The sequence below is a fragment of the Gopherus flavomarginatus genome, chromosome 18 (genome assembly GCF_025201925.1).
Source record: "Gopherus flavomarginatus isolate rGopFla2 chromosome 18, rGopFla2.mat.asm, whole genome shotgun sequence".
Lineage (NCBI taxonomy): Eukaryota > Metazoa > Chordata > Testudines > Testudinidae > Gopherus > Gopherus flavomarginatus.
The window spans coordinates 1083532-1111462 of NC_066634.1; the positions used below are offsets into that span (position 1 = coordinate 1083532).

General features: G+C 71.2%; 3 protein-coding genes and 1 long non-coding RNA gene across 7 annotated transcripts; 1 reads left to right on the forward strand and 3 right to left on the reverse strand.

Annotated features, from left to right (window-relative positions):
- Positions 1–104: 104 nt before the first annotated feature.
- On the reverse strand, positions 105–7600 carry NAA10 (N-alpha-acetyltransferase 10, NatA catalytic subunit). 2 transcript variants are annotated; one of them, XM_050927398.1, is made up of 8 exons: positions 7493–7600; positions 6448–6546; positions 5935–5993; positions 5666–5711; positions 5349–5464; positions 2956–3000; positions 2777–2861; positions 105–368 (listed from the first exon to the last, which is right to left on the reverse strand). In XM_050927398.1, the coding sequence occupies exons 1-8, from the start codon at positions 7511–7513 to the stop codon at positions 165–167; spliced, it is 675 nt and encodes a 224-aa protein (XP_050783355.1). In that variant the 5' UTR covers positions 7514–7600; the 3' UTR covers positions 105–164. The 2 variants fall into 2 exon arrangements, with proteins under 2 accessions (XP_050783355.1, XP_050783356.1); XM_050927399.1 differs by having other exon boundaries at positions 272–368; positions 2766–2861.
- On the forward strand, positions 3337–5184 carry LOC127036488 (uncharacterized). 3 transcript variants are annotated; one of them, XR_007770138.1, is made up of 3 exons: positions 3337–3863; positions 3927–4179; positions 5067–5184. It is a non-coding gene; the product is annotated as an uncharacterized LOC127036488 (long non-coding RNA). The 3 variants fall into 3 exon arrangements; XR_007770139.1 differs by having other exon boundaries at positions 3927–4116; XR_007770140.1 differs by lacking the exon at positions 5067–5184 and adding an exon at positions 4307–4341.
- A 1918-nt stretch (positions 7601–9518) lies between the features above and the next one.
- On the reverse strand, positions 9519–11556 carry AVPR2 (arginine vasopressin receptor 2). Its single transcript, XM_050927366.1, has 2 exons — positions 10752–11556; positions 9519–9721 (listed from the first exon to the last, which is right to left on the reverse strand). Exons 1-2 carry the CDS (start codon positions 11554–11556, stop codon positions 9519–9521), a joined length of 1008 nt encoding a protein of 335 aa, XP_050783323.1.
- Positions 11557–17087: 5531 nt separating this feature from the next.
- On the reverse strand, positions 17088–27744 carry PDZD4 (PDZ domain containing 4). The gene is made up of 8 exons (XM_050928141.1): positions 27564–27744; positions 23649–23914; positions 22433–22523; positions 22040–22138; positions 21285–21347; positions 19898–19999; positions 19519–19620; positions 17088–18239 (listed from the first exon to the last, which is right to left on the reverse strand). The coding sequence occupies exons 1-8, from the start codon at positions 27621–27623 to the stop codon at positions 17109–17111; spliced, it is 1914 nt and encodes a 637-aa protein (XP_050784098.1). The 5' UTR covers positions 27624–27744; the 3' UTR covers positions 17088–17108.
- Positions 27745–27931: the final 187 nt, after the last annotated feature.

The window sequence follows — 27931 nt, forward strand, 5'->3', positions numbered from 1 at the left end:
GGGGGGGGGGGGCTGCAAGGGCACATCCCGGGGCATGTGAGGCCGAGGGGGCTGTTCGGAGCCAGGCACCGCTCCCGGTGGGAGGGCAGAGACCACACACCCTGCATGGCTCAGCAGTGACCTTTATTGGGCTGGCTGTGCTGGTGCCCCAGGGCGGGGGGGCCCTAGGAGGCCGAGTCGGAGGCCTCGGAACTGTCCTTCACGTCGGTGCTCTCCGTGGCCTCGCTCACGTCCTTGCTGTCCCCCCCACTGTCCTCGGGGGCCCCCGGGCCCCCTGCCATCCCCGGGCAGCAGTCCCCTCCATGATTGGCCTTGTGCTCCAGTGCCGGCTGCCGGGTCCGCTCCTTCAGCTCCAGCTGCTGCCTCAGCTGTGGGGAGAGGAAGGGTCAGGGGGGCCGGACGGCAGGGGCTGCGGGTCAGGAGTGAGGGGCTGTGACATTACTGAGATAATCTGGGACCATCTAGAACACGGGTGCAAGCTAGGTCCTGTCGTGGCAGCAAATCGCATGTGCAGGGGGTGAGCTGCGGTGTCTAGGCCAGGTTGCGGGGTGCTGGGTAGGATTGTGCTGCCCGGGTGCACGTGTCATTTTGTAGTGGAAGTTGTGAATATCGGCTCTGTCCTGTCTGTGCTTCACACTCGGGCTGTGCCTCGGGGTGACACCCCAGACGAGTTGGGGTCAGCTCGGCCTGGCCAGCTTGGGAGCCCGTTACGGCCCATCAGCTGCAACTGACCCATGGCGAGGAGGCAGATCCGCCTTGTGACTCAGCCAAGTGCAGGGCCTGGCCCAGGTGACCCCAGGCTCCACGTTGCTGTAAATTTTCCACAGTGAGAACAAAGAGGTTCTTACACCTGGAAAAGCCTAGAAAAGGCCGAGGCCTCGTCTCCACCTGGTCCTCAATCCTGCCCCTGAGCTCTGGGGACTTTGCTACGAACTGAAGCTCTGAACAAAGGACTGAACGACCCGTCCCAGCGGGGCATGTTCCAGGGACGGGATCTGAACCTGCAGGCTCCTCCGTCATGGCTACAAGCCTGACCCAAGGACTCTGCCATCACTGGATGGAACTGATTCCATGTCACCAATTCTAGCTCCCGTCTGGATCTTTTCCCTTTTATGACTAAACCTTTCGATTTTAGATTCTAGAGGGTTGGCACCAGCGGGATTGGGGGTAAGATCTGATGTGTGTATTGACTTGGGTCTGGGGCCTGATTCTTTGGGATCGAGAGAACCTTGGTCCTTTACTGGGGTGTTGGGTTTCATACCCATCCATCCCCTGCCGAGTGGCGCAGGTGGGGGCACTGGGAGACTGGAGTGTCTGAGGGAATCGTGTGTGTGACTCGTGGTTAGCCGGGGGGGTGAGACCAAAGTCCTCTGGGTCCGGCTGGTCAGTGCCGTAGAGGTGGAAAACCCCAGCCTGGGGCTGTAACTGCCCTGTTTAAGCGATTGGTCCTGAACTGGCACCTCAGTTGGGTCCCGCCAGAACCGCTTGGTCACAGGGGCACCAGCAGGGCTGGGGGGGAGCGCAGGGCCAAGCTAGCAGGGGCTGCGGGTTGGGAGTGAGGGGCACCGGCAGGGCCAGGGGGGGCAGGGCTGGGTTGGCAGGGGCTGTAGGTCGGGAGTGAGGGGCACTGGCAGGGCTGGGGGAGGGAGGGGGCAGGGCTGGGCTGGCAGGGGCTGTGGGTCGGGAGTGAGGGGCACCGGCAGAGCTGGGGGGGGGAAGGGGCAGGGCTGGGCTGGGCTGGCAGGGGCTGTGGGTCAGGAATGAGGGACACCAGCAGGGCTGGGGGGGGAGGGGGTCCAGGGCCAGGCTAGCAGGGCAGGAGTGAGGGCCACTGGCAGGGCTGGGGGAGGGGGGGCAGGGCCAGGGTGGCAGGGATTGTGGATCAGGAGTGAGGGGCACTGGCAGGGCTGGGGGGCACAGGGCTGGGCTGGCAGGGATTGCGGGTCAGGAGTGAGGGGCACCGGCAGAGCTGGGGGGGGGGCAGGGCCGGGAGTGAGGGGCACCGGCAGAGCTGCGGGTCGGGAGTGAGGGGCACCGGCAGGGCTGCGGGTCGGGAGTGAGGGGCACCGGCAGGGCTGGGGGGCACAGGGCTGGGCTGGCAGGGATTGCGGGTCAGGAGTGAGGGGCACCGGCAGAGCTGGGGGGGGGGGCAGGGCCGGGAGTGAGGGGCACCGGCAGAGCTGCGGTCGGGAGTGAGGGGCACCGGCAGGGCTGCGGGTCGGGAGTGAGGGGCACCGGCAGGGCTGGCAGGTACTGCGAGTCAGGAGTGAGGGACACCAGCAGGGCTGGGGGGGTGAGGTCCATGGCCGGGCTAGCAGGGCAGGAGTGAGGGCCACTGGCAGGGCTGCGGGGGGCAGGGCCGGGCTGGCAGGGGCTGCGGGTCGGGAGTGAGGGGCACCGGCAGGGCTCGGGGGGGGGGGCGGTGCAGGGCAGGGCCGGCAGGGATTGCGGGTTGGGAGTGAGGGGCACCAGCAGGGCTCGGGGGGGGGGGGTCCATGGCCGGGCTGGCAGGGCAGGAGTGAGGGCCACTGGCAGGGCTGGGGGGGGAGGGGGACAGGGCCAGGCTGGCAGGGGCTGCGAGTCAGGAGTGAGGGGCACCGGCACGGCGTGGCGCGGGGGGGGGCAGGGCAGTGCCAGGCTGGCAGGGATTGCGGGTCGGGAGTGAGGGGCACCGGCAGGGCTGGGCGGGGGTCCAGGGCCGGGCTAGCAGGGCAGGAGTGAGGGCCACTGGCAGGGCTAGGGGCGGGGGGGGGGACGACACACACACTCTCTGAACCTCGTCTGCCATCTGGGTCAGGTCCCGTTTCATGGCGTAGGCGTCCTCCCCGTCTGCATAGTATTTGGGTTCTACCTCGCTGATCCTGGGGGGTGTGGAGAGCACGTTGGCATCGGGGGTGCCAGGCAGACACTGCCCCCCCACTGCTGCCCAGCCCACCCAGGTGCCCCCGCACTCACTGAAAGTTGAGGGTGTTGGAGTACAGGTGAAGAGCCGCCCGGTTACTGCAAGAGAAGAGAGGGTGGGTCAGTAAATGGGGGCACGAGGCACCATCAGGGCTGGCCCCCCCCAGAGACAGGGCAGGAGGAGCAAGGTGGAGAAGGTGCCCAGCTGAGGCAGGACTCTGGGCAGTGGTGGGAGGCACAGGGCAGTGGGGCTCGGAGCTGAGGGGGGAGCGCTTGCCCTGGGGGGTTGGGTGAAGATCGGGGGGTTACCCAGACCGGCAGCCGGGAGGCAGAGCTTTCAGTGGCAGGGTGGGGGGACAGAGGGTTGGCGTGTTTTCAGTGTGTGTGTGGGGGTGTTACTGAAATGTGGGGGTGTTGGGGGTATTCACATGTGGGGGTGTTACTGAAATGTGGAGGGGGGTTCAACCTCCCAAGAAGCAGCCTTTCAGGCAGGACGGTAAAGGCCAAACACCGCCCGTGGCTCGCTGAGGAGACGCGCACACGGCCCAGGTCACCCCAGGGACTGGGGCCGATAGAAACCCCTACGAGACAGCCCTGCCCCATGGGAAGTGTGGGGAGAAGACAGAAAGGGGGGACGATGACATCATGGGGGCCCTCACGCTCCCTGCAACAACACACCTGGAAACACTCAACAGGGGAAGTGCTGGGCCCCCCCAGGCAAAGGGGTTTTTCTCCTGGGCATGAAAAGCTGGGAAAGCCACAAGAACCAGCCGGGCTGTTTATTGCTTGGGGGTGCGGGGAGAACCTCAAGGAAGGCAGTCCCGGGGCTGGGGGGGTCCCAGGGTGGGGGATCCCAGACGGGGAGCAAGGGGGTCCCGGGCAGTCCCGGGGCTGGGGGGGTCCCAGGGTGGGGGATCCCAGACGGGGAGCAGGGGGGTCCCGGGCAGTCCCGGGGCTGGGGAGTCCCAGGGTGGAGGATCCCAGACAGGGAGCAGGGGGGTCCCGGGCAGTCCTGGGGCTGGGAGCTCCCAGGGTGGGGGATCCCAGACGGGGAGCAGAGGGGTCCCGGGCAGTCCTGGAGCTGGGGGGTCCCAGGGTGGGGGATCCCAGATGGGGAGCAGGGGGGTCCCGGGCAGTCCTGGGGCTGGGAGCTCCCAGGGTGGGGGATCCCAGATGGGGAGCAGAGGGGTCCCGGGCAGTCCTGGGGCTGGGGGGGTCCCAGGGTGGGGGATCCCAGATGGGGAGCAGAGGGGTCCCCGGCAGTCCCGGGGCTGGGGGGTCCCAGGGTGGGGGATCCCAGACGGGGAGCAGGGGGATCCCGGGCAGTCCCGGGGCTGGGGGGGTCCCAGGGTGGAGGATCCCAGACAGGGAGCAGGGGGGTCCCGGGCAGTCCCGGGGCTGGGAGCTCCCAGGGTGGGGGATCCCAGATGGGGAGCAGGGGGGGTCCCGGGCAGTCCTGGGGCTGGGAGCTCCCAGGGTGGGGGATCCCAGATGGGGAGCAGAGGGGTCCCCGGCAGTCCCGGGGCTGGGGGGTCCCAGGGTGGGGGATCCCAGACGGGGAGCAGAGGGGTCCCAGGCAGTCCCGGGGCTGGGAGCTCCCAGGGTGGGGGATCCCAGACGGGGAGCAGAGGGGTCCCAGGCAGTCCCGGGGCTGGGGGGGTCCCAAAGTGGGGGATCCCAGATGGGGAGCAGAGGGGTCCCGGGCAGTCCCGGGGCTGGGGGGTCCCAGGTTGGGGGATCCCAGATGGGGAGCAGAGGGGTCCCGGGCAGTCCCGGGGCTGGGAGCTCCCAGGGTGGGGGATCCCAGACGGGGAGCAGGGGGGTCCCGGGCAGTCCTGGGGCTGGGAGCTCCCAGGGTGGGGGATTCCAGATGGGGAGCAGAGGGGTCCCGGACAGTCCCGGGGCTGGGGGGGTCCCAGGGTGGGGGATCTCAGATGGGGAGCAGAGGGGTCCCCGGCAGTCCCGGGGCTGGGGGGTCCCAGGTTGGGGGATCCCAGATGGGGAGCAGGGGGGTCCTGGGCAGTCCCGGGGCTGGGGGGTCCCAGGGTGGGGGATCCCAGACGGGGAGCAGGGGGGTCCCGGGCAGTCCCGGGGCTGGGGGGGTCCCAGGGTGGAGGATCCCAGACAGGGAGCAGGGGGGTCCCGGGCAGTCCCGGGGCTGGGAGCTCCCAGGGTGGGGGATCCCAGACGGGGAGCAGGGGGGTCCCGGGCAGTCCCGGGGCTGGGAGCTCCCAGGGTGGGGGATTCCAGATGGGGAGCAGAGGGGTCCCCGGCAGTCCCGGGGTTGGGAGCTCCCAGGGTGGGGGATCCCAGACGGGGAGCAGAGGGGTCCCGGGCAGTCCCGGGGCTGGGAGCTCCCAGGGTGGGGGATTCCAGATGGGGAGCAGAGGGGTCCCGGACAGTCCCGGGGCTGGGGGTCCCAGGGTGGGTGCTGTGGGGGGGCTCACCTCTTGCGGACGTGCAGGGAGACGTACTTGGCGTTGAAGTTCTCGATCATGGCGCGGGACGCCTGGTCCATCAGCTTCTGCGCCAGCCCCAGGCGCCGGTGGGAACGTTTCACAGCCTAGAAGAGCCAGGGGGGTGTCTTGACCTGCACCCGGACCCCCTGCGAACGGAGTGCCCCCCACCCCAGTCTGCCCCTGCCCCCCTCAAACGGGGTGCCCCCACTCACATCTGCCCCCTCGACCAATGTGCATCCAGCTCCCCCAATAGCCCCCAGGCACCACTCCCCTCCAGCCCCTCCCGCCGCGTGCACCCCACGCACCAGGGAGGTGATGTGTCCGTGGGGCAGGTCGTCGGGGTCCTCTTCCCTAGGGTGACAGGAGAGGAGTCAGCATGGAGCCCCAGAGGCGAGCCAGCCCCACGGGCAGAATGGGGGGCAGGGCACAGGGGAGGGGCAGTGGGGGAGCTGCGAGGGGAGAGGATGGGGGGGCCAGGGCAGGAGCAGGGCAGGGCACAGGGGAGCTGAGAGGACAAGGGGGGCTTGGCAGGGCGGGGATTGGGGGGCTGCTGACCCCCGGCCCCATGACTCACATCTTGGCCAGCACGTAGCCCACGATCTTGCCGTTCTCATCCTCAGCGATGTAGGAGAGCTGGGGGGAGACGGCCGGGGTGAGATCAGGGGGCTGGCGGGGAATCCCTCCCCAGGACACGTCCCCTCCCACCTGCCTGTAACCAGCTCCCCTGGAACGCCCCATCCTCCTCCTGGGGGGGGGACCCCAGGCGCCCGGCCCCCTCGTCTCACTCCCCCCCCGGGGGACCCCAGGCATCCGGTCCCCTCCTCCCGCTCCCCCCCCAGGGAACCCCAGGCGCCCGGCCCCCTCCTCCCGCTCCCCCCCCCGGGGAGAACCCAGGCGCCCGGCCCCCTCCTCCCCCCCCCGGGGAGAACCCAGGCGCCCGGCCCCCTCCTCCCGCTCCCCCCCCCCCCGGGAGAACCCAGGCGTCCGGCCCCCTCCTCCCGCCCCCCCCCCCGGGAGAACCCAGGCGTCCGGCCCCCTCCTCCCGCCCCCCCCGGGAGAACCCAGGCGTCCGGCCCCCCCGGCGCACCTGCGGCCAGGACAGCCCGTGGTAGAAGTAATATTTCATCTGGTAGTTCTCGGGCAGGCAGAGCAGGTTGCAGTGCTGCATGTTCGTCAGGTCCTCGGGCTGCGGGGGGGCGGCGTCAGCGGGGACCCAGGCGTCCGGCCCCGCCCCCGCCCCGATCCCCCCGGGACCCAGGCGTTCGGCCCCGCCCCCGCCCCGATCCCCCCGGGACCCAGGTGTCCGGCCCCGCCCCCGCCCCCGGGACCCAGGCGTCCGGCCCCGCCCCCGCCCCCGGGACCCAGGCGTCCGGCCCCGCCCCCGCCCCCGGGACCCCCCGGGACCCAGGCGTCCGGCCCCGCCCCCGCCCCGACCCCCCCCGGGACCCAGGCGTCCGGCCCCGCCCCCGCCCCGAGCCCCCCCGGGACCCAGGCGTCCGGCCCCGCCCCGGCCCCGATCCCCCCCGGGACCCAGGCGTCCGGCCCCGCCCCCGCCCCGAGCCCCCCCCGGGACCCAGGCGTCCGGCCCCGCCCCCCGCCCCGAGCCCCCCCCGGGACCCAGGCGTCCGGCCCCGCCCCCGCCCCGAGCCCCCCCCGGGACCCAGGCGTCCGGCCCCGCCCCCGCCCCGAGCCCCCCCCGGGACCCAGGCGTCCGGCCCCGCCCCCGCCCCGAGCCCCCCCCGGGACCCAGGCGTCCGGCCCCGCCCCCGCCCCGAGCCCCCCCCGGGACCCAGGCGTCCGGCCCCGCCCCCGCCCCGATCCCCCCGGGACCCAGGCGTTCGGCCCCGCCCCCGCCCCGATCCCCCCGGGACCCAGGCGTCCGGCCCCGCCCCCGCCCCCGGGACCCAGGCGTCCGGCCCCGCCCCCGCCCCCGGGACCCAGGCGTCCGGCCCCGCCCCCGCCCCGAGCCCCCCCGGGACCCAGGCGTCCGGCTCCGCCCCGGCCCCGAGCCCCCCCGGGACCCAGGCGTCCGGCCCCGCCCCGGCCCCGATCCCCCCCGGGACCCAGGCGTCCGGCCCCGCCCCCGCCCCGAGCCCCCCCCGGGACCCAGGCGTCCGGCCCCGCCCCCGCACCCGCGCGTTCCGGATGTTCATGGCTCCGACTCCGGCTCCGGCTCCGCGTCTCTCTCCCAGCGGCGGCCCCGCGCGGCTGCCGAGACCCAGGGGGCGGTTCCCGGACAGGCCCCGCCTCCCCAGCGGCTCTCGCCAATACCCTGCCCGGGCGGGGAGGCAGGTGGCCGCGAGCAGCCAATTGCGGCGCGAAGCCGGGTCATCCCCGGGGTCAGCCAATCGCATGGCCATTCCGCAGCACGCTCCCCGCTCATTGGCTGCAGGCCTGGCCAATCGGCCGGAAGGAGGCGGGTTGATGTCACGAGGCGGAGTGGGAGCTGCGGTTACCCGAGACCGCGCTGCCGACCAATCGGACACCCCGATGGCGCACAAGGCCCGCCTCCGAATCAAACTCACCAATCCCAGTTCCGGAGATTGGTTATGATCCGTCCCTTCCCCTTTCAGCCAATCACAGAACACAATTCCTCAAAATGTCCAATCACCTTCTAGGACGACTTAAGAGACGCGAGGTCTTTGCCGACTTAACCAATAAGAGGCCAGGAGAGAAGAGATTGACGCTTTCACCAGCCATTCACCGGCCAGCCAACACCTTTCCCTTAGAATCCTGCCTAGACCCCCCCCAAGCAGCCAATCAGAAGCTGGCATGGCCTACGGTGACAGCGACATGGTCCAATGAGGGTGCAGCTAGAGACACGTGCTAAGACTGCGAGCTTCCCTATAGCAGTGCCCCAACCCCCCCCGCCCCCGCGGTGGAGTCCTGCCCCCCAGCCCCACAAGGGGGGGGGCACCACCACATCCAGGGCGAGCTCGGGGGGGCGCAGTTTGGGGGTGGGGGTGGGGCAGGGTTTTCAGGGTGCTGGGGCCCCCCCACCTGCCCAGATGTGCAGCCAGCGAGGAGCAGGCCCGAGGCCCGGGCCAGGGGCACAGCGGGGAAAGGGACCAGCCGCACGTGGGGGAAACCCAAGTGCGGGGCCTGGGAGCCAGGACTCCTGGGTTCTCTCCCGGCTCTGGGGGGGGAGTGGGGGCTGGGGGGTCGGAGCAGGGCAGGGCTGGGAGCCAGGACTCCTGGGTTCTCTCCTGGCTCTAGGAGGGGAGTGGGGGCTGGGGGGTCGGAGCAGGGCAGGGCTGGGAGCCAGGACTCCTGGGTTCTCTCCCGGCTCTGGGAGGGGAGTGGGGGCTGGTGGGTTAGAGCGGGGGGGGGGCTGGGAGCCAGGACTCCTGGGTTCTCTCCCGGCTCTGGGAGGGGAGTGGGGGCTGGTGGGTTAGAGCGGGGGGGGGGCTGGGAGCCAGGACTCCTGGGTTCTCTCCCGGCTCTGGGAGGGGAGTGGGGGCTGGTGGGTTAGAGCAGGGGGGTTGGGAGCCAGGACTCCTGGGTTCTCTCCCGGCCCTGGGGGGGGAGTGGGGGCTGGGGGGTCGGAGCAGGGGGGGCTGGGAGCCCGGACTCCTGGGTTCTCCCCTGGCTCTGGGAGGGGAGGCGGGTGCTGGTGGTCGGAGCAGGGGGGGCTGGGAGCCAGGACTCCTGGGTTCTCTCCCGGCCCTGGGGGGGAGTGGGGGCTGGGGGGTCGGAGCAGGCGGGGCTGGGAGCCAGGACTCCTGGGTTCTCCCCTGGCTCTGGGCACGGGCCGGGGTGTTATCTAAAAGCGGCTGGAATAGATGTGTTTTTGACGCCATCTACTGGTGATCAGACCAAACTACACCGCGTCCATCTACCTCCCCCCACAACCCGCTGGTGCCCATTCCGGCCCCCCCCTTTCCCCAGTGATCACAGACCCTCTCTCTCCTTCCCCGCTTTTATTGGGGTGACTTTCACAGGCGCTGGTTTGGCCCCTCAGGGAGTGGGGTTTAAACGGGGGTCCCTTTGCTCCCCCAAATGGATCCAGGCCTCACCCAAGTGTGACCCCCCCAGCCAGATTCCCCCTGCTGGCCCCTCCAGGAACCCCCCCCCCAAAGCCCGAGCACCCCTCCCCTGGCTTCGGCTTGTAGGACACCGCGTCTGTCCCTGGGGCCCCTGGCTGCCCATGGGGGGCTCTCAGGCCGGGGGGTCCCGGCTCAGCCCCGAAGTGCCCGTGAGGGTGGAGTCGCTGGGCAGGGACCCAGCGCGGGGCCGGGACAGCCGGGGGCACACCAGGCGGCTCAGCTCCCCCGAGACGCTGCTGCTGAAAGCCCCGTAAATCCAGGGGTTCGTGCAGCTGTTCAGGCTGGCCAGTAACATCAGCAGGGTAAAGGCTGGTCCTGGGGGGGCAAAGGGGGGTAGGTCAGCTCTGCCAGTGCCCCTCACTCCCGACCTGCAGCCCCCAGCTCTGCCAGTGCCCCTCACTCCCGACTTGCAGCCCCAGCTCTGCAGGTGCCCCTCACTGCCGACCTGCAGCCCCCTGGGCCCCCCAGCACAGCCGGTGCCCCTCACTCCCAATCTGCAGCCCCTGCTAGCCCAGCCCTGTCCCGCCTGCACCCTGCCGGTGCCCCTCACTCCCAACCCACAGCCCCTGCTAGCCCAGCCCTGGGCTTCCCCCACCCAGCTCAGCCGGCGCCCCTCACTCCCGACCCGCAGCCCCCTGCTCTGCTGGTGCCCCTCACTCCCGACCCACAGCCTCCTAATGAGGTCTCTGGGCTCAGAACTGGGTGGGGCTGGGGGGGGCAGGGGGGTGAGGTGTCCAGGCAGGGCGGGTGCTGAGGGGGAGGTGTCCAGGAAGACGGGGGGCGGAGGGCAGAGGTCTCTGGGCCAGGGGGAGGGGGAGTGTGGGGGGGTGAGATATCCCGGACGGTAGGGTGCAGGGGAGTGAGGTGTCTGGGCAGGGTGGGTGCTGGGCGGGGGAGGTCTCCATGCAGGGGGGGGAGGTGTCCAGGCTGGAGTGTGTGCAGGGGGGGAGTCTCCATGCAGGGGGGAGGGGCTGTGCTGGGGGGGGAAGTATCAGGCGGGAGGGGTGCAGGAGGGGAGTCTCCATGCAGGGGGGGGGAGGTCTCCAGGTCGGGGAGAGAGGCTGTGCTGAGGGGGAGGTCTCCAGTCTGGGGGGGGGCAGGGGGGGAGTCTCCAGGCAGGGGGAGAGGTCTCCAGGCTGGAGGGGAGGGGCTGTGTTGGGGGGGAGGTCTCTGGGTGGGGGGAGGTAGGGGGTGCAGGTCTCTGTGCAGGGGGGAGGTCTGCAGGCCGGGGAGGTGAGGTGTCTGGGCAGGGCAGGTGCTGAGGGGGAGGTCTCCAGGCCGGGGTGTGTGCAGGGGGGGAGTCTCCATGCAGGAGGGGGAGGTCTCCAGGCCAGGGAGGTCTCACCTTCCACAGGCGCCCGGGGGTCCCACACGGCCCAGAGCTGGACGCAGAAGTAGGGGGCCCAGCAGAGCACGTAGACCAGCACGATGACCAGCGTCATGCGCAGCGTCTTGGCCACGGCCGCCGAGACCCCCCTGCCCTGGGCCCCCCGGGGACCCCGGCCCAGGCTCCTGGCCACCTCGCGGAAGATCAGGGCCTGGCAGGCGGCAATGAAGAGGGTGGGCAGGGCGAAGACCATGAGGGTGACCCAGCTGACATAGGCCCGGGCCCCCCAGGGCTCGGCGAAGGTGGCCCAGCAGTCGCTGGCTCCCTCGGGCAGCTGCACCTTGGAGAAGATGAAGAGCTGGGGCAGGCTGACCAGCAGCGCGGATCCCCACGCTGCCACCAACGGGGCCTTCCAGCTGACGCGGCCCCGGCGGAAGGCCACGGCTGGCCGGCAGATGGCCCGGTGCCTGTCGTAGGTCATGGCCAGGATGACGTAGGACGAGGCAAACATGGCCACCACCTGCAGGTACTTGACGGCCCGGCACAGGGGGTCGGGGCCCAGGAACCGGTCGGTGACGTCCCACAGCAGCTGCGGCAGCACCTGGAAAAGGGCCACCGCCAGGTCGGCCAGGCATAGGTGGCAGATGAAGCGGTGCATGGGGGCAGAGCGGGCACGGCGCCGGCCCAGCGCCGCCAGCACCAGCCCGTTGCTCAGCGTGGCCAGCACGAAGACCACGCTCAAGACGGTCACCTCGGCCACAGCCAGGGCTTGGTCGCGGTCGTCCGGGAGGGAGGCGTTGGGAGCCAGGGAGGCGTTAGCCATGGCGAGCTGGAGGGAGAGGGACGGGGTGAGGGGGGGCCCACAACGGGCAGCCCCCGGCCGACACCACAGCGCAGCAAGGCAGGGTCCTGGCGCATAAGAACAGCCGGACCGGGTCAGAGCAAAGGTCCTGTCTCCCGACAGGCCAATGGCAGGTGCCCCGGGGAGTGAACCCAACAGGCAATGATCATCCATCCCCACCCGCTGACAGATGGGGGCCAGGGACCCCATTCCTTACCCAGCCTGGCTGCTAGCCGTGGGAAGCCGCACAACCACGCACCGGCACCTTGTCAGTCTCAGGCACGATCCTGCAACGCTGGGGGACAACGCGGCAGAACCAGGGCCGGACGCAGCCACAGCCGTGCCGGCAAACGCCGCAACACGCCCAGGCAGCGAAACACGCAGGCTGGGCAGGTCAGTCGCACGATGCCCCCCTGGCCCCCCCAAGGCAACACAGGCCGGGAAGAGGCCACCCCAGGCTGCAACACGAGCTCCCGCTGCAGCCCCGCGCATGCTGGTGCCAGCCGAGCCAACGCCGCAGGGTCGGGGACCTTGCAAACGCAACGCACAATTCAGTGCAGGGCACCAGGCCAATGCAACACAACCAAACCCGGCCCCTCGGAAAAGCCCCGTCACACCCTCTAGGCCGGCGCCTGGGCTGCTCCCCCAGACTGCACCCTTCTGGGCTGGGCCACAGGAACCCTGCCGGCACCCCAGAAGGGCCAGAGACCCCCATTCACATGAGGAAACTGAGGCACAGGGAGGGCAAATCACTTGGTCATGATCACCCAGTGAGCCAGTAACAGAGTTGGGGAGAAAACCCAGGAGTGTGGGCTCCCAGTCCGCCCTCCCCCCACTCTAACCACTAGCCCCCCCTACTTCTCCACCTGGGTTTCCTAGCCCCCCCCTCCTAGCCCTGCACCTCTCCTACAACGCCCTGGGGCCCCCCACTCTGCTGCTACCCCCAGTTCTGGGAGGGGGCTGGTAGGTTGGAGCAGGTGCGGTGGGGGGAGGGGAGCCAGGACGCCTGGGTTCTCTCCAAACGATAAAGAGGGGCCCTGCACTTACCTTTCTGCAAAACCCCTACCAGCTGCAGGTTCACCCCCAGAATACACCCAGCCACAGAGACCCCCCTCCTGATCTCCTGGGTTCTTTTCCCAGCCCCCCCTTCCCTGGAGAGGTAGAAGCACAAGTGCTGGCCCCCCCGAGATGACAACTGGGGCTCTGCTGAGACCGGGCAGAGGAATGGGGGGGCTGGGGCGGGGTGAGAGAAGGAAGGCGGGTCCTGGAGTCCAGCCAGAATAAATAAAGATCTTGGTAGATTCTGACCCCCAGCGGGATGGGGGTGGGGTCCTGCCTTCCCAGAGCTGGGAGAGAACCCAGGTGTCCTGGCTCCCAGCCCCCCTGCTCTAACCCACCAGCCCCCACTCCCCTCCCCGAGCCAAGGAGAGAACCCAGGAGTCCTGGCTCCCAGCCCCCCCGCTCTAACCCACCAGCCCCCACTCCCCTCCCAGAACCGGGGAGAGAACCCAGGAGTCCTGGCTCCCAGCCCCCCCTGCTCTAACCCACCAGCCCCCCCTCCCCTCCCCTCCCCAAGCCGGGGAGAGAACCCAGGAGTCCTGGCTCCCAGCCCCCCCGCTCTAACCCACCAGCCCCCACTCCCCTCCCAGAGCCGGGGAGAGAACTCAGGAGTCCTGGTTCCCAGCCCCGCTGCTCTGACCCACCAGCCCCCCCTCCCCTCCCAGAGCCGGGGAGAGAACCCAGGAGTCCTGGCTCCCAGCCCCCCAGCTCTAACCGCCAGCCCCCACTCCCCTCCCAGAGCTGGGGAGCGAACCCAGGAGTCCGGGCTCCCAGCACCCCCACCCCCAGAGATTTTGGGACTTTAAGGCTGTTACAGCAGCTTACCCCTGTCCAGGAATTCACCCCCCCCCCCGTGCTGCCCTCCCCCTTGTTTCTTGCACGTCATTCAACGCCTCATTAGTTGGGGACTCATGCTGTAAGATGGTATCAGCTTCTAGGGACTAGGACAGCGGCCGGGAGTCCGGACTCCTGGGTTCTCTCCTGGCTCTGGGAGGGGAGTGGAGTCTGGTGGTTAAAGCAGGGGGGACTGGGAGCCAGGACGCCTGGGTTCTCTCCCGGCTCGGGGGCGGGGGCGCGCTGGGAGCTGGTGGTCAGAGGTGGGGGGAGCCCAGGACCTGGCCAGCAGGGGCTGTGGGTCAGGAGTGAGGGGCACCAGCTGGGCTGGGGGGGCTGTGGGTCAGGAGTGAGGGGCACCAGCAGGGCCGGGGACTGTGGGTTGGGAGTGAGGGGCACCAGCTGGGCTGGGGGGGCTGCGGGTCAGGAGTGAGGGGCACCGGCAGGGCCGGGGGCTGCGGGTTGGGAGTGAGGGGCACCACCTGTGGGGCTGGAATTTCCTGTTGCGGCTTCACTGGGCAGGCGGAATCACCATAAAATTGTTTCCTCGTTTTTCAGCCCCCCTTCCAACCCCCCTCCCCGCCAGTCACCACCCCTAATGCAGGGCTGGGAGCCAGGACTCCTGGGTTCTGTCCTGGCTCTGGGACGGGAGTGGGGGATGGTGGGTCAGGGCAGGGGGTGCTGGGAGCCAGGACTCCTGGTGTCACGGAGTCACTGGGCGATGCTCTGGAACTGCTCCCCACCAGCCAGGCAGGACTCTGGGAGCCTCCTCTCCCTTGGAGCAGACTTGTTCAGGGCAAGAAGCTCACACGGCTTCACCTCCTGGGTCTCTCCTTGGAGCATTCAGCATCCTCTGCCCCTCCGTGCGCTTCCCACAGCGAGCCCGCCCCAGCGGGGTCCTGGGGGGGGGCCAGAGGGTCCTGCCCCCCCACTTCGCAGTCAGACGTGACTCTCAGCCAGCCACTAACACAGAGGTTTATTCGATGACAGGAACAGGGTCTAACACAACTTGTAGGTACAGCGAACCGGACCCCTCAGCCGGGTCCATTCTGGGGGGCAGTGAGCCAGACCCCCACCTCTGCCCTCACTCCTCGTCCCCAGCCAGCTCCAGACTGACCCCCTCCAGCCCCTCCTCTCTGCTCAGCCCCTTTCCCGGGCCAGGAGGTCACCTGACCCCTTTGTCTCCAACACCTTCAGCTGGCACCTTTGCAGGGGGGGCCCAGGCCATCAGTTGCCAGGAGACAGAGTGCCAGGCATTTAGGGGCACTGGCCCTTTGCTCTGCCAGATATTAAGAACTGCCATGGGGACACTGAGGCACCAACACAGTATTCAGAGAAAACATTAAGAACCTTCCCAGTTCGTCACATCTGGGTTCTCTCCCGGCTCTGGGAGGGCAGTGGGGGCTGGTGGTTAGAGCAGGGGGGCTGGGAGCCAGGACTCCTGGATTCTCTCCCCAGCTCTGGGAGGGGAGTGGGGGCTGGTGGTTAGAGCAGGGGGGGCTGGGAGCCAGGACTCCTGGGTTCTCTCCCTGGCTCTGTCAGAGGAGTGGGGGCTGGTGGTTAGAGCAGGGGGGGGGTGGTAAGATCCCTGGGAGCCATTCCCGTGGGGGAGTAGCCCAGCTTCTGGGGCCCGGGCTGCGGGGGCCAGCGGGGGGCAACCCAGGGCTCGCGGACAGAAAAGCCTCCGGACGCAGCCGCCTGAAAGGAGTAAAAAGGATTCGCTTTATTCTGACCAGGCAGATTTGGCTCCGGACCCAGGTGTCCGGCAGACCCCACCCCACCCCAGCAGCGCCCCCTGCTGGAAATGAGACCTGCCAGGAAGCTGTGCACATAGACATCACAGCTCGGGGAGGGAAGTGGGGGGCTCAGGGCAGTGGGGTTTGGGGGGTTCAGGGGGAACTGGGGGTCTTTGGGTGGCAGGATCTGCTGGGGAGGATGGGGCAGTGGGGGGCTCAGGGGCAGTGGAACCTGGGGTTCAGTGGGAAATGGGGGCTCAGGATCTGGGGTTTGGGAGGAAGTGGGGGCTCGGGGGCAATGGGATCTGCTGGGGGTGGAGGGGGCGGTGGGATCTGGAGTTAGGGGTTCAGGGGACAGTGGGGGGCTCAGGGGCGGTGACTTTGGGGGTTCAGGGGGCAGTGGGGGGCTCGGGGGAAGTGGGGGGACTCGGGGGGGCAGGATCTGGTTGGTAGTTCAGGGGGCGGTGGGTTCGGGGGCTCGGGGGAAGTGGGGGGCTCGGGGGCAGCGGGATCTGAAGAGGGAGGAAGGGGGCAGGTGTCTCCCCTGCCAGACTCAGACAAACTGACCAGACTCGAATCACAGGGAGGACATAAAAACCACCCCGGGGGGAGAGCATCTGGGGGGGGCCCTTTGTCCACCCCCCCAGCCTGACTTCGTGTCTTTGTGCTTCATGCCCCCTGGTTCCACTCCTGGGGATCCCTGTAGTGGGGAGGGGGCTGGAGCAGCACTGGGGAGCCCCCCAATTTCCCCATTGTCTCACCAGCTGGGGGTCCAGGAGCAACGCCAGGGCCCCCCTCTTTCCTGCTCTGATGTGGTGGGGCCCCCCCGGTCTCCATGCATCCCGTGTCCTCTGATGGTGGCAGTGTGGGGGAGGCGGGATCATGCCCCAGTCCTGGCCTGTCGGGAGGGCAGGCTCACCCCAAAGTCCTGGCACACGGGAGAAACCAAGTCTCCAGGGCTTAACACGCAGCAGCGGGGAGCCCCGAGTTCTGGCTGGTGGCAGGGGTGGGGGGAGTCCTGACTTCTAGCCAAAGGCAGGGGCAGGGGGAGCCCCAAGTTCTGGTGGGGGCAGGGTGGGGGAGCCCCGAGTTCTGGCGGGGGCAGGACAGGGGAGCCCCGAGTTCTGGCCAGGAGCAGGACGGGGATGGGGGAGCACCAAGTTCTGGTGGGGGCAGGGTGGGGGGAGCCCCGAGTTCTGGCAGGGGCAGGACGGGGACGGGGGAGCCCCGAGTTCTGGTGGGGGCAGGACGGGGATGGGGGAGCCCCGAGTTCTGGCCAGGAGCAGGACGGGGACGGGGGAGCCCCGAGTTCTGGTGGGGGCAGGACGGGGACGGGGGAGCCCCGAGTTCTGGCGGGGGTGGGACAGGGGAGCCCTGAGTTCTGGCCAGGAGCAGGACGGGGATGGGGGAACCCCAATTTCTGGTGGGGGCAGGATGGGGGAGCCCCGAGTTCTGGCAGGGGCAGGCTGGGGGTGGGGGAGCCCCAAGTTCTGGCAGGGGCGGGACAGGGGAGCCCCGAGTTCTGGCAGGGGCGGGACGGGGGTGGGGGAGCCCCGAGTTCTGGCAGGGGCAGGCTGGAGGTGGGGGACCCCCGAGTTCTGGCCGGGGGCGGGACGGGGGAGCCCCGAGTTCTGGCGGGGGCAGGCTGGGGGTGGGGGACCCCGAGTTCTGGCGGGGCGCGGCAGGGGAGCCCCGAGTTCTGGCGGGGGCGGGCTGGGGGTGGGGGAGCCCCGAGTTCTGGCGGGGCACGGCGGGGGAGCCCCGAGTTCTGGCGGGGGCAGGCTGGGGGTGGGGGACCCCCAAGATCTGGCGGGGGCGGGACAGGGGAGCCCCAAGTTCTGGCGGGGGCGGGACGGGGGTGGGGGAGCCCCAAGTTCTGGGGGGGCGCGGTGGGGCCCTCGGGGCTCAGACGGTGGTGACGGACAGCAGCGGGTTGTAGACCCGGTGCCCGTCGGCCGAGCGGGCGCCGTGCGCCAGCATCTCCTGGATCGTGATCCAATTGTCCAGGATGCGGCGGCTCCGCTTTCGGAGGCTCTTGCGGTGGCTGAGCGCCAGGATGCTGAGCTGGTCGGGGGCCCCCGGGGCCTCCCGCTGCCAGTCCAGCCGGCTCTGCTGCATCAGCTCGCGGCGCCGGCGCTGCTCCCGGGCCCGCAGCAGCTGCTGCTTGCGCTCGCCCCGGCTCCAGTACCGGCCCATCTTCATCTCGCTGGCGGCGTCGTCGTCCGTGGTCATGCCGCTGCGCTCCTCCCGGATCTTCAGCGCCCGCGCCTTCAGCAGCCGGTCCCGGCCTGGGCGGCGCGCGCCCTCGCCCCGCGCCCGGCCCTTGCCCTCGCGCCCGGGGCTGCCCTCGCGGGGGCGCCGCAGCCGGCCCGGCCTGGCCGGGGACGCGGGGCGCGGGCCGGGGCTCTCCAGCAGTGGGGTGCTGCGGCAGCTCTCGCCCGTGTTGTAGGCGCTGGTGCTGTCCTTCTCCGAGCGCTCGGGCACCTCGGTGATGTCGGCCAGCGGGGCCGGGGGGGGCCCCTCGCCCGCCGGCGCCGGCCGCCCCCCCTCCTCCAGCAGCCAGGCCTGGAGGCAGCGTTCCCGCAGCCGCTGCATCTTCTGCGCCCGCAGGCTGTTCCGGCATTTGAACTGCAGGTGCCGCAGCTCCTCCTCCAGCAGGGCCAGGCCGGGGGGCAGCGCGCCGGGGGGCAGCGCGCCGGGGGGCAGCACGCCGGGGCTGCTCCCGCTGGCCAGGAGCCCCCGCAGCCGCAGCAGCTCCTGGTAGCGCTCGTACTCGGCGTCCGTCAGCCCCGGCCCCTCGCCGCCCGCCAGCGCCAGCGAGTCCAGGCCCAAGGAGAAGTCCCGGGCCGGCAGTGGGGCCGGGCGGCGCTGGGGGGCCGGGGTGCCGGCCGAGCTGGGGGGCTCGTCCCCGAGCAGGTCGTGCTCCGAGCTCTCCTCGTTCCGGGTGCTCTCGTCCGTCCGGCCCACCCCACTGTCCAGCTCCTGGCTGGGGGGCAGCGGGGGCCCAGCGCTGGGCAGCTCGGGGGCCACAGCAGGCTGGGGGGCAGAGGTGGGGGGAGATTTGGAGATTGGGGTGAAGCTGACTTTAATTCAGACCCAACCTGGCAGCACGGCAGCCCCTGGCCAGCCCCCCAGTTCCCCGCCTCCCCTGCCCAGCCCCCTGCCAACCCCCCCACGTCTCCCCCTGCTCAGCCCCCTGCCCCACAGCGCCTCCTGCCCAGCCCCCTGCCAAGCCCCCCACGTCTTCCCCCTGCTCAGCCCCCTGCCCCATGGTGCCCCCTGGCCAGCCCCCCGGTTCCCCGCCTTCCCTGCCCAGCCCCCTGCCAACCCCCCACCCACATCTCCCCCTGCCCAGCCCCCTGCCCCAGAGCGCACCCTGCCCAGCCCCCTGCCAACCCCCCCACGTCTCCCCCTGCCCAGCCCCCTGCCCCAGAGCGCCCCCTGCCCAGCCCCCTGCCAACCCCCCCACGTCTCCCCCTGCTCAGCCCCCTGCCCCACAGCGCCTCCTGCCCAGCCCCCTGCCAACCCCCCACCCACATCTCCCCTTGCCCAGCCCCCTGCCCCACAGCGCCCCCTGCCCAGCCCCCTGCCAACCCCCCACCCACATCTCCCCTTGCCCAGCCCCCTGCCCCACAGCGCCCCCTGCCCAGCCCCCTGCCAACCCCCCACCCACATCTCCCCTTGCCCAGCCCCCTGCCCCACAGCGCCCCCTGCCCAGCCCCCTGCCCCACAGCGCCCCCTGCCCAGCCCCCTGCCAACCCCCCCACGTCTCCCCCTGCTCAGCCCCCTGCCCCACAGCGCCTCCTGCCCAGCCCCCTGCCAAGCCCCCCACGTCTTCCCCCTGCTCAGCCCCCTGCCCCATGGTGCCCCCTGGCCAGCCCCCCGGTTCCCCGCCTTCCCTGCCCAGCCCCCTGCCAACCCCCCCACCCACATCTCCCCCTGCCCAGCCCCCTGCCCCAGAGCGCACCCTGCCCAGCCCCCTGCCAACCCCCCACCCACATCTCCCCCTGCCCAGCCCCCTGCCCCACAGCGCCCCCTGCCCAGCCCCCTGCCAACCCCCCACCCACATCTCCCCTTGCCCAGCCCCCTGCCCCACAGCGCCCCCTGCCCAGCCCCCTGCCAACCCCCCACCCACATCTCCCCTTGCCCAGCCCCCTGCCCCACAGCGCCCCCTGCCCAGTCCCCTGCACACCCTGCAGTGCCCCCTGTCCAGCCCCCCGCCCTCCGAGGGGCACCTGGCCTTGACTGCCAGGGGAGAGCCCCCCTGCTCCCTGGTGCTCCCTGCCCAGCCCCCCACCCCATGGTGCCCCCTCACCTGCTGCCCGGGGGTCACTCGGGGTCTCATTTCGCCCTCGTGGTCGGAGCCGAAGTCATCCAGGAAATCCTCGCGGTCGCTGTCCTTCCAGCGCCTGGAGATCTGGGGGTGGACGGGGCGATGCTGGGGGAGCAGGGGGTGAAGCTGCAGCCCCCCCCACCAGTCATAGCCCCCCCCACATCTGTCCCAGGCAGCCCCAGCCAAGGGGAGCCCCCCAATCCCCCCACTGGGGCAGGGTCAGACCCCAACGCACCCTGTGCCCCCAAATATGCCCCTGCCCCCACATCCTCCCAACTTCCACCTCACGCCAACCTCCCAGTTCCCCCCAGCCAGCCCCCAAGCTGCCCCCCCAGCCCCGCCCCATCGGGGCGTTTGTCACCTCAGTCTCGGGCCTGGCCAGCAGCAGCGAGATGTTTGTTTGTTGCTCCTGGGTCAGGATGGCGACAGCTTCCTCACGGTCCTGCACCTGCACCCCGTTAATCTGGGGGGGCCGGGGGCTGAGTCAGCCCCCTGCCCCGGGAGCCCTCTGTGCCCCCAGCCCCCCTGAGCCCTCTGCACCCCAAAACCCCCGTCCCCTTGCCCCCACGCCCTCTGTGCCCCCAGCCCCCCTCATCCCCCAGCCCCCCATCCCCCTAACCCTCTGTGTCCCCTTTCCCACTCGTCCCCCATCCCTCCATCCCCCCATCCCCCTGCCCCCCGAGCCCTCTGTGTCCCCAGCCCCCCTGCTCCCCTGAGCCCTCTGCACCCCAAAACCCCCGTCCCCTTGCCCCCACGCCCTCTGTGCCCCCAGCCCCCCTCATCCCCCAGCCCCCCATCCCCCGAGCCCTCTGCACCCCAATACCCCGTCCCCTTCCCCCAAGCCCTCTGTGCCCCCAGCCCCCCTCATCCCCCAGCCCCCCATCCCCCTAACCCTCTGTGTCCCCTTTCCCACTCGTCCTCCATCCCCCCATCCCCCTGCCCCCCGAGCCCTCTGTGCCCCCAGCCCCCCTGCTCCCCTGAGCCCTCTGTGCCCCCAGCCCCCCTGCTCCCCTGAGCCCTCTGCACCCCAATACCCCCATCCCCTTGCCCCCACGCCCTCTGTGTCCCCAGCCCCCCCCATCCCTCCATCCCCCGAGCCCTCTGTGCCCCAGCCCCCCTGCTCCCCTGAGCCCTCTGCACCCCAATACCCCCGTCCCCTTGCCCCCAAGCCCTCTGTGTCCCCATCTCCCCTCGTCCCCCAGCCCCCCATCCCCCGAGCCCTCTGTGCCCCCAGCCCCCCTGCTCCCCTGAGCCCTCTGCACCCCAATACCCCCGTCCCCTTGCCCCCAAGCCCTCTGTGTCCCCATCTCCCCTCGTCCCCCAGCCCCCCATCCCCCGAGCCCTCTGTGCCCCCAGCCCCCCTGCTCCCCTGAGCCCTCTGCACCCCAATACCCCCGTCCCCTTGCCCCCAAGCCCTCTGTGTCCCCATCCCCCCTCATCCCCCAGCCCCCCATCCCCCGAGCCCTCTGTGCCCCCATTCCCCCTCGTCCCCCAGCCCCCCATACCCGGAGCCCTCTGTGCCCCCATTCCCCCTCGTCCCCCATCCCTCCATCCCCCGAACCCTCTGTGCCCCCATCCCCCCATCCCCCACGCCCTCTGTGTCCCCATCCCCTGTCATCCCCCAGCCCCCCATCCCCGGAACCCTCTGTGCCCCCATCCCCCCATCCCCCACGCCCTCTGTGTCCCCATCTCCCCTCGTCCCCCAGCCCCCCATCCCCCGAGCCCTCTGTGCCCCCAGCCCCCCTCACCCGGACGATGCGGTCGCCCTCTCGGATGCGCCCGTCCTTGGCAGCGATGCTGTTGGGATTCACCTGGGGGGAGAAGGGGGGATGGGACCAGGACCCCCCCATGGCCCCAGGCCCTGGCCTGCTCCACCTGAGCCCCCAGCCCTCCAACATCACCCCCCTCCGCACCCCACGGCCCCCCCAGCTCCTCACGGCCATGGCCCCCCCATCACCCCCTGGGCCGCAGCAGGCAGAGGGGAGGATTGACCTGGGCACCTTGCGGGGGAGTTTTGCTGGGACTGGCTGCGTGGGGGGGATCTCGGGGGACTTCGCTTGAGGGGCCGCGGGGGCCAGTGTGGGGCTGGCTGGGGAGACGGGGGGTGGGGGGGCTGGGGCCAGGTGACACCTGCCCGGACACCGGACCCAGGCTGGAGGAGGGGCTGGGGGGGGCCAGTGTGGGGCTGGCTGGGGAGACGGGGGGTGGGGGGGCTGGGGCCAGGTGACACCTGCCCGGACACCGGACCCAGGCTGGAGAAGGGGCCGGGGGGGCTGGAGGAGGGGCGGGGGGGTCAGTGTGGGGCTGGCTGGGGAGACGGGGGGGGCCCAGACCCGGGGTCCGGGCTCCCCACCCCCAGGATGGACCCGGCTGAGGGGTCCCGGTCTCTGGACCTACGAGCTCTGACTCAGCCCGTGTTCCTGGCTGAGTCGGGGGAATGGCAGGAAGGGGGGGCAGGGCCCCGACCCCCCCATGACACACCCTCCCCCCATGGAGCCCCCACCTCTCCGACATAGATTCCCACGTCGTCCTCGTCATCCGTCCGGTAACAAACCGTCAACCCCAGCTTGTCCCGGTGGCTCGATTTGTACAATTCCACCTCCTGGGGGCCACGGGGGGGAGGGTCAGATCCCAAATGGAACCCCCAGTTCCCCCCCAACCAGCAGCCGCCACCCCCCTCCTGGAGCCAGGAGAGAACCCAGGAGTCCGGGCCCCCAGCGCCCCCCCTGCTCTAACCACCAGCCCCCACTCCCCTCCCAGAGCTGGGAGAGAACCCAGGAGTCCTGGCTCCCAGCCCCCACTCCCCCCCGCTCTAACCACCAGCCCCCACTCCCCTCCCAGAGCCGGGGAGAGAACCCAGGAGTCCTGGCTCCCAGCCCCTCCCACCCCCGCTCACCTCATACTCCAGTTCCTCTGCCCGCTCTGTCTCGGGGGGGCCCCCTTCCATGAACTCCACAGGATCGTAGTATTCATGCCCGAAGGGGGGGCTGTGGTGGAAGGGAACAGAGCTTAGGGGGTTACGGAGCCAGGAGCAGGGAGCGGGCGGGTTGGACCCGGGAAGGTTGCAGGGGGGATATATTGAGGATGGGCAGAATCTCCCTGAGCTGTAACCTGAGGGGGGGGGGGGGGCGTTGAGATAATTCACACCTGCCCCAGACTGAACAAAGGGAGGAGGGGCAGAGGGGAGGGGGACAGAGAGGCTGGAGGCAGTTTTGGTTTCAGTTTGGGCTGGGGGGTGCAGTGCAGGGGACCCCAAGCTGGGGTCTAAGCTCCCTGCCCGCCCCCCCCCGCGCCGAAGGACTTGCCTGCGGGGTCCTGGCTGTACCCACCCGCTCTGCTGTAGCCTGCGTTCCTACTGCCCAACAACCCTGCTGTGTTACTGGCTGGCTGAGTCCCGGGGATCCCAGGAAGAGGGGGGCCGGGCCCTGACTCCCCCACTCCGTGACATGGAGCAGGGGCTGCGGCTGGGGAGTAAGGGGCACCGGCAGGGCTGGGGGGGGTGGAGGCTGTGGGTCGCAAGTGAGGGGCACTGGCAGGGCTGGGGGAGACCGGGACTAGGCTGGTGGGGGCCACGGGTCAGGAGTGAAGGACACCGGCAGGGCTGAGGGGGGGCAGGGCCAGGGGGCAGAGGCTGCAGGTCGGGAGTGAGGGGCACCGGCAGGGCTGGGGGGGTGGGGGCTGCGGGTCAGGAGTGAGGGGCACCAAGGGGACTGCGGGGGCAGGGGCTGCGAGTCGAGAGTGAGGGGCACCGGCAGGGCTGGGCTGGGTGGGGGCTGCGGGTCGGGAGTGAGGGGCACCGGCAGGGCTCGGCTGGGTGGGGGCTGCGGGTCGGGAGTGAGGGGCACCGGCAGGGCTGAGGGGGGGCAGGGCCAGGGGGCAGAGGCTGCAGGTCGGGAGTGAGGGGCACCGGCAGGGCTGGGGGGGTGGGGGCTGCGGGTCAGGAGTGAGGGGCACCAAGGGGACTGCGGGGGCAGGGGCTGCGAGTCGAGAGTGAGGGGCACCGGCAGGGCTGGGCTGGGTGGGGGCTGCGGGTCGGGAGTGAGGGGCACCGGCAGGGCTCGGCTGGGTGGGGGCTGCGGGTCGGGAGTGAGGGGCACTGCTGGGTCACTCACATTTCAGGGAGCCCGAAGGTCTCCAGGGTCCCGGCGGGGGGGCTGGGGGGGCGCCGCCGGCCCAGCGCCAGCAGGTGCTCGAAGCTGATGTCTGTCTGCGTCCCGCTGTCCACCAGGGTGGTGGGGTCCCCAGGCAGGGCCCCCTCCCCCCCGCCCCGCGCCCGGGGGCTGCGTCTCACCACCTGGATGACGAGCGGCTCCTTGGAGCAGCGAAGAGCCTCCAGCGTCTGCTCCTGCGACAGCCTGGCCAGCGGCTTCCCGTTCACCTGGGGGGGCGGGCGTCAGACCCCCTGGCCACATCCCCCCCGGCCACCCCCCCGCCTCTCCCCGCACATCCTCACCAGCCCTGCGTGCCGCAGAAACCGTTCCCATGGAAACTAGGACGATTGATACAGGAGCAGGGAGTGGGGGGGGAACTATCCCCCACCCTGACCCCCAACCACTTCCCCCCTACCCCACCGATGCCCCTCACTCCTGACCAACAGCCCCTGCCCCCCAGCCCCGCCGGTGCCCCTCACTCCCGACCCGCAGCCCCTGCCAGTCCAGCCCCATGCCTGCTCTGCCGGTGCCCCTCACTCCCGACCCGCAGCCCCCGCTGGCGCAGCCACAATTAACTGCACCCAGATACCCCTCTCTGTCCCCCCTCCCCCAGCCTGCTGCAGTGAGTTGGGGCTTTGAATTCTAAGCTGATCCTGCACCATACGCACCCGGGATATTCCCCCTTCAGCCCCTTGGCACAGGGGCCAGGCTAGCGAGGGGCTGCAGGTCGGGAGTGAGAGGCACCGGCAGGGCCGGGCTGGAGGGGGCTGCGGGTCGGGAGTGAGGGGCACCGGCAGGGCCGGGCTGGAGGGGGCTGCAGGTCGGGAGTGAGGGGCACCCAGGCATGGCTCAGTGCAGGGGGGTGCCACTGACCCAGCACCAGGCCGAGCTGTGGGGACTGGAAAGGGGGCACCAGGGGTGGGGGACCCCAGGGGCTGGGCAGGTTTTGCCTGGTGGGGTGACACTTGGGGGGGGCGGCTCCAGGACTGTGACATACCTATGTGGGGTCGCGACCCCCCCATCACACCCGAGCCGGGGGCCAGGGCCAGGCAGCCGGCGGGATCCCCCTCCATCCTCGCAGAGGGAGAGCGGGCGGCCGGCCTGGGAAACTCCCTGCCACAGGACACTGGGTGGGTGTCATGGTTCTCTGGGGGACAGGCCTGCCAGCCTCCGCCCCGTGGGGCAACCCTACAGCGCTGACAGCCGGGCTGGGCTGGGCCGGGCAATATTTGCCCTGGTCTGGTCACTCGCTCTGGAACCGGATGGACCATTGGCCCTACCCAGTACAGCCGCCCTTATGCTGAGCGGAGGGGAGGGGGCAGGGCTGGGCTGGCAGAGGCTGTGGGTCGGGAGTGAGGGGCACCAGCAGACGTGGGGGGGCACGGACAGGCTGGCAGGGGCTGTGGGTCGGGAGTGAGGGGCACCAGCAGAGGTGGAGGGGGCATGGCCAGGCTGGCAGGGGCTGTGGGTCGGGAGTGAGGGGCACCAGCAGAGGGGGGGGGGCACGGCCAGGCTGGCAGGGGCTGTGGGTCGGGAGTGAGGGGCACCAGCAGAGGTGGAGGGGGCATGGCCAGGCTGGCAGGGGCTGTGGGTCGGGAGTGAGGGGCACCAGCAGACGTGGGGGGGGCACGGCCAGGCTGGCAGGGGCTGTGGGTCGGGAGTGAGGGGCACCAGCAGAGGTGGAGGGGGCATGGCCAGGCTGGAAGGGGCTGTGGGTCGGGAGTGAGGGGCACCAGCAGACGTGGGGGGGGCACGGACAGGCTGGCAGGGGCTGTGGGTCGGGAGTGAGGGGCACCAGCAGAGGTAGGGGGGGCACGGCCAGGCTGGCAGGGGCTGTGGGTCGGGAGTGAGGGGCACCAGCAGAGGTGGAGGGGGCACGGCCAGGCTGGCAGGGGCTGTGGGTCGGGAGTGAGGGGCACCAGCAGAGGTGGAGGGGGCAGGGCTGGGCTGGCAGAGGCTGTGGGTCGGGAGTGAGGGGCACCAGCAGACGTGGGGGGGGGGCACGGCCAGGCTGGCAGGGGCTGTGGGTCGGGAGTGAGGGGCACCAGCAGAGGTGGGGGGGGCACGGCCAGGCTGGCAGGGGCTGTGGGTCGGGAGTGAGGGGCACCAGCAGACGTGGAGGGGGCACGGCCAGGCTGGCAGGGGCTGTGGGTCGGGAGTGAGGGGCACCAGCAGAGGTAGGGGGGGCACGGCCAGGCTGGCAGGGGCTGTGGGTCGGGAGTGAGGGGCACCAGCAGAGGTAGGGGGGCACGGCCAGCCTGGCAGGGGCTGTGGGTCGGGAGTGAGGGGCACCAGCAGAGGTGGAGGGGGCACGGCCAGGCTGGCAGGGGCTGTGGGTCGGGAGTGAGGGGCACCAGCAGAGGTGGGGGGGGCACGGCCAGGCTGGCAGGGGCTGTGGGTCGGGAGTGAGGGGCACCAGCAGAGGTGGGGGGGGCACGGCCAGGCTGGCAGGGGCTGCGGGTCGGAAGTGAGGGGCACCAGCAGACGTGGGGGGGGGCACGGCCAGGCTGGCAGGGGCTGTGGGTCGGGAGTGAGGGGCACCAGCAGACGTGGGGGGGGCACGGCCAGGCTGGCAGGGGCTGTGGGTCGGGAGTGAGGGGCACCAGCAGAGGTGGAGGGGGCACGGCCAGGCTGGCAGGGGCTGTGGGTCGGGAGTGAGGGGCACCAGCAGAGGTGGAGGGGGCAGGGCCGGGCTGGCAGAGGCTGTGGGTCGGGAGTGAGGGGCACCAGCAGACGTGGGGGGGGGCACGGCCAGGCTGGCAGGGGCTGTGGGTCGGGAGTGAGGGGCACCAGCAGAGGTGGGGGGGGCACGGCCAGGCTGGCAGGGGCTGTGGGTCGGGAGTGAGGGGCACCAGCAGAGGTGGGGGGGGGCACGGCCAGGCTGGCAGGGGCTGCGGGTCGGAAGTGAGGGGCACCAGCAGACGTGGGGGGGGCACGGCCAGGCTGGCAGGGGCTGTGGGTCGGGAGTGAGGGGCACCAGCAGACGTGGGGGGGGGCACGGCCAGGCTGGCAGGGGCTGTGGGTCGGGAGTGAGGGGCACCAGCAGACGTGGGGGGGGCACGGCCAGGCTGGCAGGGGCTGCGGGTCGGGAGTGAGGGGCACCAGCAGAGGTAGGGGGGGCACGGCCAGCCTGGCAGGGGCTGCGGGTCGGGAGTGAGGGGCACCAGCAGAGGTGGGGGGGGGCACGGCCAGGCTGGCAGGGGCTGCGGGTCGGGAGTGAGGGGCACCAGCAGAGGTGGGGGGGGCACGGCCAGGCTGGCAGGGGCTGTGGGTCGGGAGTGAGGGGCACCAGCAGGGCTGGGGGAATAGATGAGGAGGGGGATGGGTGTGGGGGGGAGGAGAGATGGGGTGAGGTGGAGGATGGGGAGGGGGGCTGGGGGAAATGGGTAAGGTGGGGGATGGGGGGGATGAGATGGAGCTGGGGGAGGGTGGCTGGATGGGGGGGGTCCTGGTCTGGGCAGTTGCAGCCCCTCCCGCATCATCTATTCATTCCCCCAGACCCAAAACCCAGCAGTGATGGGGGAGGTTGGTTGCTAGGCAACCTTCCTGAGACTGGTACCTGCTCCCTCCCCCTCCTCCTGCTGCATCCCCCAGCCCCTCCCCCTCCCCTCCAGCAGCCCCTTCCCCAGCCCTGGCGCCCCCCCATCTCCTGCTTCCTGCCCCCGGCCCCTCTGCACCCCCAGGGACCCCCCCAGCCCCGCCCCGCAGCCCCCCGGCCCCCCCCTGTCTTCAGCCCCCCCTCCCCGCAGCCCCCCGGCCCCCCCTGTCTTCAGCCCCCCCTCCCCGGCCCCCCCTGCAGCCCCCCCTCCCCGCAGCCCCCCGGCCCCCCCTGTCTTCAGCCCCCCCTCCCCGGCGCCCCCCTGCAGCCCCCCCTACCTGCAGCATGACCTTGTACTGCTCCTCGGGCTCCCGCACCAGACACATATTACAGCCCATGGCGAACCGGGGGGGGGGGCGCACGGAGGAGAAGGGGGGGGAGCTCAGCCGCCTCCCATCCTACAGGTGGGGCCTCGGGGGGGGGTCTCTGCTCGCCCGGGCCCCCAGCGGGCGGCGAGCGGGGTCACCCCCCCGGGGGCATGGCGGGGGGGCGAAGGACTCGGGGGGGCGGTGGGGAAGACGCGGCTGGTCGGGCGGCAGCGGCGGCTCCGTCCCTGACTCGGGGAGGGGGGTGGCTGGATCCCACCCCCCGCCCCTCCGCTCCGCCCCCGGCCCCGCCCCCTCCCCATCAACCCCCCCCGCAGCCC